Source organism: Ailuropoda melanoleuca, chromosome 6 (assembly GCF_002007445.2).
Source record: "Ailuropoda melanoleuca isolate Jingjing chromosome 6, ASM200744v2, whole genome shotgun sequence".
NCBI lineage: Eukaryota > Metazoa > Chordata > Mammalia > Carnivora > Ursidae > Ailuropoda > Ailuropoda melanoleuca.
Window position 1 is genome coordinate 97,293,470 of NC_048223.1, and position 13,383 is coordinate 97,306,852.

The window sequence follows — 13,383 nt, forward strand, 5'->3', positions numbered from 1 at the left end:
CTTATTTATCTTTTTATCCCTAATTAAGCACTGTTCTTTTTATATAGAGATGATTAATGAGTGAATGAATAAATGAATGAAAAATTTCAATGACTATTTTCTCCCCAATTTTAGGATCTTCACACTATATAGCAAATCACTACCACTTGATCTGGCCTGTCGAGTCTGGGATGTATTTTGCAGAGATGGGGAGGAATTTTTATTTAGGACTGGCTTAGGAATCCTCCGATTATATGAAGATATTCTCCTACAAATGGACTTTATTCATATAGCACAGTTTCTAACTAAATTGCCAGAAGATATTACATCAGAAAAGCTGTTCAGCTGTATTGCAGCCATTCAGATGCAGAATAGCACCAAAAAATGGACTCAGGTACTGAGTGACCTTTTCCTACTTCTTCTAATGGATGTGTTAAAACAATCAGTTGACTTTTTATAAATAAGTTATTTATTTCTCAAATGTTAGTGCTTAATTAAAAAACAGAAAAAATAATTTTTGACTTTGAAAGGTAAGAGTTTTAGGCAGATTGCTCCTCTTTCACCTATCCAAACCTGTGGTTTGTTTATTTTTAGGTAAAACCCCAGTAACTTTGGGGGTTTTTTTTGTTTTTGTTTTTTTTTTTTTTTACTTTGGTATTTCAAATAGACAACAATTGTATCAGACATCTACTAGGTGGCTCAGTTGGTTAGACGTCCACCTCTTGGTCTCAGCCCAGGTCTTGATCTCAGGGTCATGAGTTCAGGCCCTGCGTTGGAGTCCACGCTGGGTGTGGAGCCTACTTAAAAAACAAAAAACCACCTACCTTGTGCTAAGGATTTGCAGTAGAATATAATGTATGATCCTGGCTTTTTATTTTTTAATTTTTTTAAAGATTTTATTTATTTATTTGACAGAGAGAGAGACAGCCAGCGAGAGAGGGAACACAAGCAGGGGGAGTGGGAGAGGAAGAAGCAGGCTTCCAGCAGAGGAGCCTGATGTGGGGCTCGATCCCAGAACGCCGGGATCACGCCCTGAGCCGAAGGCAGACGCTTAACTGCTGTGCCACCTAGGCGCCCCGATCCTGGCTTTTTAGATGCTTAGTCCTGTTAGGGAAGCAAACATTGGCAGTCTAAGTTAAGTGCCATAAAGGCATTATCATTTTCTCCTTGAATGGTAGATGGGTATCATACGCTCACAGTTTTATTGCTTATGAAAATGAAATATAAGAATATGGGTCCAGAAAATGTTCTATTACCAAATAGTAATTTCAGAATATTTGGCAAATGATGAAACTGGAATCTAATTATATACCATAAAATTGGGTTGGAACGAACAAGAGGATTTGAGAATAGCAGTCTTGCAGGGGACAGAGTTAAATATAAAGCTTTTTCGTATTAATAAACTATAGATACTTACATCTCTTTAATCTGTGTGGTAGTTAATTTTGAGGATTAATCTTTCCTTTATATAATTTCCAGGTCTTTGCATCTGTAATGAAGGATATTAAAGAAGGAGACAAGAATAATAGTCCTGCTCTGAAAAGCTAATCTTCAAAATTAACAGACTAATTGAAACATAAATAATGTTTTGATAAAAGTTTTTCGTTTCCTATGTAAAAAGCATGGAAGAAAATGGTGGAGAAATCTAAAAGAATCAAGACAGGGGAAACTGCTGATTTTGAATTCCTTGACTGAAGTAAATGAAATGAGTAAACGATTGACAGTATTAATAAAAAAGTATTTTGTAGGGAGAGCCATTTTACAAAGGGAGAGTTTAAATGGCTAGTTCATACTCCATAATTTGGAGTGAAAAGTTTAATGCAATAAACTTTTTTAACAGCTTTGGAGATTATTCAAATTTTTACATCTTTTCTTTTTTAACAATTACCATAAAAGCACTTTGGAGGTCAGAGCAGGATTGTTAAGTACTACTTTAAATTCCAAAATACTATTTGAAATAAACACCTTAATACAAATACTATCTCCGGTTCCAACCTTTTGAAGATATTAGAGACCAAGAGACAGCGACTTTGATTGTAAATTATTTAAGTCACTGAAGTTGTTACCTTCATTCACAGGTTGGGGCAAATTTGGGTTTTCTGGCAACTGGAAATACTGGTGGGAGCTTGTTTCACATTTGTTTTAGGTGTTTTTCCACAGTATCATGTCTGTTTGTTTCTGAAGGAAAATTGTCTCTTAAGGAATTCCTATCAGTCAAAGAATTTTAGCCTTTCTTTTTCTAGTCTGAGGAGTTATTCATCTAGTAATTTAAGGAAGCTAACTGGTAGGAGGAAAGTTCTTTGCACTTTAGTGGACTGAAGACTTGATTTTGGAAGTAAGTCCATAAATATAAACAAGATTTTTCACTGGTAAAAGTAAAACATATGAATTCTGAGAGTTCTGAAATAGCATGCTACTTGGCAAGACTTTAAACTTTTTAGTTAAAATTCCTTCACTGTCTGTAGAAACAAAATTTAATTCCAGTTTTAAATTTGAAACCTTAATATGTAGCCAAGTCTATGACTTGTAAAACACTGTGCATAATTTTCTAATCAATGGAAATGAGAGTAAAAAAAAAGATAAAATTAACTTTTTTCTAATGAGTCTAACTTTCATGGTATAGTGGATAAATAAATTATTAATTATTGGTAAATCAATATGAAATTTATTATAATATGTTTAATCCTTTAACCTAAAATACATCACTTGAGTATTATAAGTGATGTCTGTATAACTTGCTCTTTGGTTAATAATTAGATGTACAGTGTGTTTTATGTTTGCAGTTTGGTTTAAAACAACACTTGAGCATACTATTTCTGTTAGTGGTATATAGTCTTCAAACTAACAAGCCTGAGAACCTTGTTAGTTCAGTGACTGCCTCTTTAGGAGTATGGGACCAGATGGCGTCCGTATATTTTTACCCCATGGGTCATTCTAGCCTAGGGACCACTAGTGGAACCCTCAGAAGTTAACTCCTATCTTAGGAGCTTACTTAGTGGAAACTGGTATTGTAATAAATATTGAGGGAGTACCCAGGGTCTTGATAGGTTTTAGAACAATGACATTTTAACTCTGGTAACTACTTCCTGGATATTGGTGGCCCTGATAAGAGGGAACGTAACCCCTGGCAGTAATCTCATTGAAATTATACTACCTGCCTAAATTTAATCTTTCTTGTGCGTATTTGTTTCCTGACTTTGAGCTAAATTACTGTATATCTTTTTTCTCGTTTTTGTTATTGTACAGTTTCTTTACCTTTCAAGTATAAATGTGTATATAAAATGTAAATATGGGAATTCACTAAAAACCACTATTAATAATCACTGTGTAAATAAAACTTGTAAGCAGAGTAATTACTTGAAATGAGTCTTCATTACTTTGGGGATAACTGGTTTATTTAACCACACTTGGAGGGGAAAAAAAGGATTTTTTTTTTTTTTTGCCAAATTTCTCTTCCAAGGGATTTTCTTTTTTTTTTGATTTTTTTTTATTATATTATGTTAATCACCATACAGTACATCCCCGGATTCCGATGTAAAGTTTGATGCTTCATTAGTTGCGTATAACACCCAGTGCACCATGCAATACGTGCCCTCCTTACTACCCATCACCAGTCTATCCCATTCCCCCACCCCCTCCCCTCTGAAGTCTTCAGTTTGTTTCTCATAGTCCATAGTCTCTCATGTTTCATTCCCCCTTCTGATTACCCCCCTTTTCTTTATCCCTTTCTTCCCCTACCGATCATCCTAGTTCTTATGTTCCATAGATGAGAGAAATCATATGATAATTGTCTTTCTCTGCTTGACTTATTTCACTTAGCATTATCTCCTCCAGTGCCGTCCATGTTGCAGCAAATGTTGAGAATTCGTTCTTTCTGATAGCTGAGTAATATTCCATTGTATATATGGACCACAGCTTCTTAATCCAGTCATCTGTTGAAGGGCATCTCGGCTCCTTCCATGATTTGGCTATTGTGGACAATGCAGCTATGAACATTGGGGTGCATATGGCCCTTCTCTTTACTACGTCTGTATCTTTGGGGTAAACACCCAGTAGTGCAATGGCTGGGTCATAGGGTAGTTCAATTTTTAACTTTTTAAGGGACCTCCACACTGTTTTCCAGAGTGGCTGTACCAACTTGCATTCCCACCAACAATGTAGGAGGGATCCCCTTTCTCCACATCCTCTCCAACAATTGTTGTTTCTTGCCTTGTCTATCTTTGCCATTCTAACTGGCGTAAGGTGGTATCTCAGTGTGGTTTTGATTTGAATTTCCCTGATGGCTAATGATTTTGAACATTTATTNATGTGTCTGTTAGCCATTTGTATGTCTTCATTGGAAAAGTGTCTGTTCATATCTTCTGCCCATTTTATGATTTGTTTATTTGTTTCTCGTGTATTGAGTTTGAGAAGTTCTTTGTAGATCTTGGATACCAGTCCTTTATCTGTAGTGTCCTTTGCAAATATATTCTCCCATTCCGTGGGCTGTCTCTTAGTTTTTTTGACTGTTTCCTTGGCTGTGCAGAAGCTTTTTATCCAAGGGATTTTCTAATCCTTCAGCCTCTTGAGACTTATAGTGCTGGCAGCTCGATATTATCCTGTATCTTCCTTTGAACCTCCTATACAGGCAGTATAGGGTTATTCAACATGGCCAGTATATGACGGGTTTTTTTGGTTAAAGTGTATTTCATAATTTTTGCTGATTTCTATTGTAGTGATGATCTTCATATGATGTTATTGGTTTGGGTGTATTTGTTTGATTTTACAAAAACTAGGTAGCATTTGCAAAAGGGCATTGAGATTTTCAAGCCTCTGACTTCAGGGTAACAGCCTTCATTGTAGCTTAGGAATTGATGCTGTTTTTATCTAGAGCAGTCAGCGTTTTATAGTCTATACTGTTGGACGGTATAATACTAAAGCATATAATCATGGAATAATTTATATTCATAATGCCATGTGGTTTATTTTGATTTTTCTTATTTTTGAGTGGTTAAAACTATTTTGTATTCCATGAGCATATTCAGAGAGCAGAGATGGGTGTAAAAGAGGCAAAAAACATGGTACAAGTCGTATTGGGAAATCAGCTTTTAATTTGCCATGACTAGTTGACATATACAGTGTCAGAAAACAAAGTCTTACCGCTGGGGAAAAGTGATTTTTCTATCAAATTCATACTATTTTGATGTCAAAGCAGTGTCTAAAATATGAATTCCCAAATATAGTAAAACTTCATTAATTAGAACTGCACTGCTTCACAACATGTAAAAACAAAAATTAAAATAGAAGATTTCAGGGAAACTAATGACTTCAGAGAGAGAAGAAAATCTGACCCTTTAAAAATATTGTTTGTTTACTAACAGTGTAATTGCAGTAGAAGTGAATTACTTGGTACTTTAAATGAAAGGAATGTTTGCTAAGCCCTGCTAAACACTGCCTCTTAATATTTTGATAGGCTAAATAAAATTGCAAAGCTTAGGAAGTTAGCAAAATTGCATTTCTTTCCACACATTCTACCATTCATATTTATCTTCCCTCAATTCCAATTAATAAGGGTTTACTGTTTTCATTTCATTCTATGGGTTGGGTTTATTTTCTAATAAATACCAGAAAGAAGTTTTGACTTTTAAAAAAATTTCATTACAAAGTGTTTTATTTGTTGAACATTTGTGTAAACAGTACCTTCATGATTTTTATTTAAAATGACTTTTGTACTATTGTGTTGTATTTGGAAAATCACTTTTATAATAAAAATGTAAATGTAAACTAATACAGATATAAAATTGGCAATATTGTATATATGTTCTCATTTTTCATCTTCAGGCAGAATACTGTATATAATGGTATTATAAAAGCAGAAAGTGAAGCTTCAGTTTTTCCTGTTCTAGGCAATATTGATAATCAATATTGTAAGTAAATTATCTATTTTGATTATTACATAAATCCCAAGGTTTTTAATTTTAGTATCTGTATTATTAAGAAACTTTGAAAGGTAAGTATTGACTTGATTAAAACCTTATAGATTATATGTGGAGTGCCTGTGTTTGGACTTTGAAAGTGAGAAGATAAATTGGAAAGTGTTTGAATGATAGGGTTTCTTCATTTCTTAAAGTAAACCAAGTGATTTTAAATAAATTTTAGTGTAGAAAGGGGATTTCTCATTACTTTAATACTTCTTCTGATTTGATTTTTAAGGCCATTTATGTGAGCCCTTGAAAATATTCTTAGATTACATATTATCCCATCAAACTTTTAATTAGACTACATGTTTTTCTTTTATTTTATATGAAAAAGAGCAAGTGGGAGCAGTGGGGAGGGGTAAAGGGAGAGGGAGAAACAGGCTCCGCACCGAGCAGGGAGCCCGATTCTATTTGGGACTTTATCCAAGGACCCTGGGATCGTGACCTGAGCTGAAGGCAGACACTTAACCAACTGAGCTACCCAGACACCCTGTTTTACTCTTTTAAAAATGCAAATCAAGGGGGTCCCTGGATGGCTCAGTCAGTTAAGCATCTGACTTCATTAAGTGTTTGCCTTCAGCTCAGGTCATGATCCCAGGGTCCTGGGATTGAGCCCCATATCAGGCTCCTTGCTCAGTTTGGGAGCCTGTTTCTGCCTCTCCCCCTGCTTGTGCTCTCTCTGTCAAATAAATTTTAAAAATGCAAATAAAATCCTATCATTTCCTTGCTCAAGACCCTCTAGTGGCATTCCTAATAATAACAATCCAAACTCTTACAATGCTCTACAAGGTCCTATCTGTTCTGGTCTCTGCCTGTCTCTACAATTTCAGCCACCACTCAACCTCATCAACTGTACTGCAGACCTCTGGATCTCTTGCCATTTCTCAATCTGCCAAGAACCTATCTGCTTAATATCTAAGGGCTTTTACTCTTGCTGTTCCCTCCGAAATGATCTTTACCTAGGTCTTTGTATGGCTTATGTTCTTTTTATTCAGGTCCGTGCTTCATGTCATTTCCTCAGAGTTGGACCTTCTGTAAATATCCATCCTCTATCATTCTCATGACCTTACTCTGCTTCGTATTTCTTTCTAGTGTCTGTCACTTATCACTACTAGACATTGTTTTGTATGTTTGTTATTTCCACTACAGTGTAAACTCAGGTCAGAAACATTGTCTTTGTTTACCACTGAATTGGTAGTATCCAAAGTAGTGCTTGGCAGTAGTCATGGTAGATATGGATGAATGGATTGTTTTTATTTTAGGCCATTCCTCAGTGAACCTACCTTTCATTTAAAATATATCTGTTACACGGGGCACCTGGATGGCTCAGTTGTTAAGCGTCTGCTTTCGGCTCAGGTCATGATCCCAGCGTTCTGGGATTGAGCCCTGCATCGGGCTCCCTGCTCAGCGGGAAGCCTGCTTCTCCCTCTCCCACTCCCCCTGCTTATGTTTCCTCTCTTGCTGCCTCTCTCTCTCTGTCAAATAAATAAATAAATAAATAAATAAATAAATAAATAATATATATATATAAATATATATAATTGTGTTACATTATGCATGTAGCTAGAAACCCAACTCATAATATTTCTGGTTCATTCAGAAAGAAGGTTCAGCATTTAAAGGTTGGGTAGAAGAGAGTGAACTAATAGATGTCAGAAATAGGAATATCAGCAGAGTGTTGGGGTCAGAAAAAACAGGAGACAAGCATGTTTCCATAAAGGAGTGATTGCTAGTGTAAGGTGACAGTGAGGTTGAGACGAGGACTGAGACATGCCCGTTAAATTTAGCAGTGTGTAGATCATTGATTTCTCTAGGTAGTTTGGTGTGTGTTGAGTATAGCAGCCAGACAAATGGTTGAGGAATCAGTGGGAGACAAGGAAATAAGATTGCTAGTGTAAATAATTCTGAAGTTAGCTGTAAAGGGAAAGAGAAAGCAGATAGTCAATAGCTGGTGGGAAAAAAGGAGGTTGCCTTTTTCCTTTTTTTAAGATGGGAGTGAATTAAGTATTTAAATATTAATGGAAGATATTCAGTAGAGGTTTAAGAAATAGAGAATGGGGGGCGCCTGGGTGGCACAGCGGTTAAGCGTCTGCCTTCGGCTCAGGGCGTGATCCCGGTGTTATGGGATCCAGCCCCACATCAGGCTCCTCTGCTGTGAGCCTGCTTCTTCCTCTCCCACTCCCCCTGCTTGTGTTCCCTCTCGCTGGCTGTCTCTATCTCTGTTGAATAAATAAATAAAATCTTTAAAAAAAAAAAAAATAGAGAATGGGATAATATGTAATCTAAGAACAGGCTGCAGGGAAATGGATGCAGAGCATGACATAAGGGAAAGTGGAAAAGGTGTTCCGGTGAAGGCAGGTTTGTAAATTTGGTGTTGGGAATCTGGAAGGGGAATTCTGACTCTAGCTATTACTTACTTTGGGAGGTAGGCAGGAAGTGGGGCCACCTAGTGTAAGCAAGCGGGAACATGGTTTTGTTTTTTGATTTTGGGGTTTTTTCCCCCCACTCTACGATTGGGTGGATGAGCAAAACCATTAATATAAAAAGGATTTCTAGGAGAGGAAGACATTTTATGTGGGTGGGAAAAATAATGACGGTAACATCATAGAAGTAAATATCAGCGCCTCATCTGGACAGTTTGCCCCGACTTTTGTGTCCCACCCTCCCCTGCCAACTCTGGTTCAGTCATATTGGCCACCTTCTAATACTCAAACATGCCCAAGCTTATTCTTGCCTTAGTCTCTTTGCACTAGCAATAGCTTCTGCTTGGACTTCAGTGAGGGGTTCAAAACAAGTCTCCCCAGAATGTGCCAACTTTGCATGCTGTTTATTTTGAGCTGAAGACATTTAAGGTCCAAAAGACTAAAGAAGAGTTTTTTAGGTTCCCCCTCAACTGCCTGAAAGTATAGAGGGGCTGGTCCAGGAAAAGAAATATCACTAAAGATAGTTACAAAGAATATGGACTAGATATGGTAAGCTGGTAAGCTGGGTAGGGCCTGTTTGTTCAAAGTTCTCTCTGTGTCTGCTTCCCTGTGCATGGCCTGGCGAACATTTGTTTACCAAACTGTGTTCTTCACATTTTCATGTGCATTGTCTTCCTTCCCACTGAAGTCCCAGACCCTGTCCCCTTCTTTGTAACTCAAGTGGCACTCAAGCCTCACTTGCCTGACTGTTGGGGAACCTCTTGTTTTCATTGTGGGGCTCCTGTATGTATGTAAGTAATTAAATTTGTTTTTCTTTTGTTAATCTGTCATATGTCAGTTTTATTAATAGACCAGATAAAAGAACTTAAAGAGGTAGAGGAAAGGTTTCTCTTCCCCTACAGTTGGCTACCACAAAGGGAAAAACTTCACTGGCTGGACAGTGCTCACGCTGAGGCTGCTACAGCTGAGAGATCCTGGGACCTCTGAAAAAAAGCTGGCAGAAGGTAAGAATTCTTACCACATCAGTCTCCCAGGTCTTTGCCTGCAGGGTCTGGTGGAAGCAAGAGTCCTTTCTTTTCCTTTTCTAAATTTAGATTAGCAGGAGGGGGTATTTGTGGAACTAGTTCCTTGGGTATAGCAACTCTGGTAAAGATTTATTATGAGTACTCTTGATTTTTATTGATCCTTTTCCTCCCAGAGATGGTCACTGTTTTTCTTTGTCTCCATCTGTCTCTGGCATAGGCCTTATAAGTCAGGTGTTCAAGCCAGCCTTACAGACTTGCGAGTTCACAGTCCTCACCAGACCAGCGTCTGTGTAGTCAAACTTTATTTGTGGTCTGTGGGCACATGAGGTAAAGGCTCTTGCTAAGGGACATCTTTGAAGCCAAAGCTGCAAAATTGGTGGGCATGGGTTGAGCACTTAAGAGCTGTTAGAGTGCTCACCACCTAACTCAGAGACACATGTGTTAGGAGGATAAGCTGGTCACTGAACAGGTTGCATTGACACCAGGTCAACTGCCAACCTCAAGAAAATATCCATGCAACAAGGTACACACCATACGATCCCCATCCCAGCAGCACATCCTCCTTAGGTATTAGTTTGGCTCCAAGAGACCCAAGGATTTAGCTAAAGCTGCTAAAAACCATATGAGAAAAACCAGATGGAAGTTTTCCTTTTGTCTTGTTCTGTGTCTTGAAAGCTTGTCTTTGTGACTAGTAAGAATATAGTCTCTGGTCTCAGACAACTGGAAGGTGCATGTACCAGTGTGTATCTGGGTGGCCAGTTGAATTGACTGCAATCCCCAGTCACAGAGTCACAAGCAGCATTCTCTATCTGACTGTGCCAGTTTTAGGGGAGCTTATCATAAGGGGCTTTTGTCATCTCAATCCTCATTGTTTTGTTGGTGCTAGAAAAAATCCCATTCCAGTAGTGCCTGCCCCGTGTCACAGATTAGTGGGTCTATGACTGGAGGCAACCAAGACATTCTTTTCACTGCACAATTCTTAATGCCTGTACCCTTTGATGAGGGGCTTCACTTTCCTAGACTATCTTTGGAGTGAACTTTTTGGATCATGGGGGCCACATCTTCACCCACTCCAGGGATGCCTGTTGTGTTCATGGTAAAAATTAATTCTGATCCCAAAAGTTGCCTCTGGGTCTTTCCACAAAAAGGCTTATTGAATTGAGTTGCTTTTAGAATAAATATACCATTGTAGGTCTTACTCATCAATGGCCAGGTGATGGATTTCTTGAACTACAAAAACTTTTACATTTGAAAAGTTTTTAGAAAGTTCTCATCCAAACAATTGTCTTAACTGGTACCTATGGGAAGACCAAATTGAAAAGAAGACACAAAGAAGTATAATAGCTAGCCTTGGGGATTCCCTTAGTAAGAGGAAAAACAGAAATCGAACTTAAAAATTAAAAACCACGTCTTATTTAACTCCTCCCTTCTCTTTTCTCTTATAAACACTTTTATGTCCAACTTTCTGTCCTTTACCCTTCAGATCTTTTGGATCTCTGGGGCCTGGGTCCAAGCCCCTCCTCTCAAAGCCCTACTCCCTCTCCTCAGCCAATTCTCTTAGATCCTAAAACTTCTCCAGTTTCTCCAGAAAATCCCTTAAATACCCAGCTGCCTGTTTTCACTTTCCTTTATTTGCAAGGTTTACAAAGAGCACTCTGGCCTGATCTCCAGGCCCAGGATATGCAGGTTACTCACATAAATACTAAAAGCTAGGAAGTGAACTTAGCACAAGCACCTGAGAAGGGTGGTAGGGCTCTCTTTGCTGTTCCTTATAGCTCCTCCTACTTTCCAGGTCTCTGTAACCAGTCTCTGATTGTACTGTAGTTATCAGACAAGCCAGACAGCCCCCTGGGGAAAACCCCACACGCAGAGGAAACAGATGGCCGGAATTTCTTCCAGCCCCTCTTATAAATGACCAGGAAATGGCTCAGCTGGAGGCTCGTATTCAAGGCTTGATAGGAGCAATACTGGAGACTACCTCCTCCCCACAAAGTGAACTGATCTGAGGTTGAATTTTGCACTCAGGAAGGAGAGCAAAGACCTTTCTTGAACGCTTTCTACAGACTTTCCAAAAGCATACTGCCTTGAACCCAGAAGCCCCAGAACATGGAAATCTTTTAATTTCTGCTTTAGTGGGAAATTTTCTCCCTAGTATAAAAAAAGCACGGCGGTCCTGCCAATCGCTGAGGGTGATAAGGGCGGCAGCTACACAATTCTTTGAAAATAACTTACCGGAATATAAGAGAAGGGGTGCCTGGCTGGCTCGGTTGGTAGACCATGTGACTCTTGATTTCGGGGTTGTGAGTTCGAGCCCCACCTTAGGCTGTAGAGCTAACTTAAAAAAAAAATTAAAAAGGAAAAGGGTACAAGAGGAAATGTAAAAGCAACAATTATTGCTTTGCAACTTGAATCTTCAAAAAAGCAAAAGCATGACTCTGAGAGTAACTCAAAATCTACTTGGAGCCCTCCCCATTTGCCTTCATACAGTTGCAGATACTGTAGAAAAATCAAGGAGAAATTCTGGAAGAAAAATTGTCCTGCATGTAAGAGAAAGGAAAATTTAAGGAGCAGAAACAATCTCCCTAGACCCTATCACCCCCAGAAGGTTTTTCTCCTCCTGTGGGACAGTTCCCTCTCAAATGACAAGTCAGCTGATTCTTACACCCCAGAGTCTTCCATTCAACCTAAAATAGAGGATTGGGAATTGGATTTTTTTTTAAGATTTTATTTATTTATTTTGAGAGATAGCATAAGCAGAGGAGAGGGGCAGAGGGAGAGGGGGAAGCAGAGTCCCCACTGAGCAGGGAGCCCCGTGTGGAACTCAATCCCAGGACTCTGGGATCATGACCTGAGCCAAAGGCAGACGCTTAACCAACTGAGCCACTCATGCGCCCCAAGGGAATTGGATTTCTTAATTGACAGTGGTGTACCTTTCTCCACAATCTGCTCAGAGAATTTATCCATACCTGTCACCTCTGAGTCTATTCAGGCTGTAGGAGTCCCTGAGCAACCTATTTCACTGCCTCTATCCCAGCTTACCCCAATATCTTTAGGCACTCTTCACAGCCATCATGTGTTTTTGTTTTTGTTTTTAAGATTTTATTTGAGAGTGAGAGAGAGGCAGAGAGAGCATTAACGATTTGGTGGGGGGGTGGGCAGTGGCAGAGGGAAAGGGAGAAGCAGACTCCCCGCTGAGCAGGGAACCCAGTGTGGGGCTTGATGCCAGGACCCTGAGATCATGACCTGAGCAGAAGGCAGATGCTTAACTGACTGAGCCACCCAGATGCCCCCAATCATGCTTTTCTGGTCTCCCAACTCCTCACCAACATAGCTTTCAGGTGGAGGTTTCTTATGTAAATTTAATGCCACTATAAAATATAGTAAGAAAGGCATTTTTATTTCCCTATCCTCAAACCAAACCCCAAATTTCCTTCTTTGCTTATTGGAAACTCATCTCAGTTTAAGTTCCTCTGAAGAGGATGAGTGTCTAAAATATGTCCCAGTTGGGGTGCCCGGCTGGCTCAGTCAGTGGAGCATGCGACTTGCGATCTTGGGGTTGTGAGTTTGAGTGAGTAAATATATACATACGTATGTACATATGTACAAGCCCAATATCCTCTTCCCAGAGACTCAGTGAGGAATTGGACCTAAAATAGATCTCCTGCCGCAGGGTATACTTGTCTTTACTTCCTCACCCTGTAACACTCCAATCTCGTCAGTAAAGAAAGAAGGTAAATTTGACTCAGATAAGAACCAAACATCGATCTGTACACACCTAAAAGCTGTAAAATCTTTTATAATTCTTCACAACCCTGTAGTCCCTAATCCAGCTACTATTCTTAACCTCAGTTCCTGCTGATGCAGCCTGATATATAGTAATTGGCCTCTGCTCAGCTTTCCTTTCAATCCCTTTGCATACTGACTCACAATTTCTCTTTGCTTTTACTGTTAGAGGGAGACAGTTAACGTGGGCTTCCATACCTCAGGGATATTGTGCAT

At 39.0% G+C, this 13,383-nt stretch overlaps 1 protein-coding gene across 7 annotated transcripts in view; it reads left to right on the plus strand.

The window, feature by feature from the left end:
* The window catches only part of TBC1D12 (TBC1 domain family member 12), a 104,873-nt gene extending 101,471 nt beyond the window's left edge, over positions 1-3,402 (plus strand). For 4 of the 7 annotated variants that reach the window (XM_034662972.1, XM_019796267.2, XM_019796268.2 and 1 more), the window contains 2 exons: positions 115-373; positions 1,459-3,400. In XM_034662972.1, the coding sequence (XP_034518863.1) occupies positions 115-373; positions 1,459-1,527 (328 nt within the window). In that variant the 3' untranslated portion in view covers positions 1,528-3,400. Of the gene's footprint in view, positions 1-114; positions 374-1,458 lie in introns of all 7 variants that reach the window. The other 3 variants (XM_034662970.1, XM_034662969.1, XM_034662971.1) reach the window with 3 other exon arrangements.
* Positions 3,403-13,383: the final 9,981 nt, after the last annotated feature.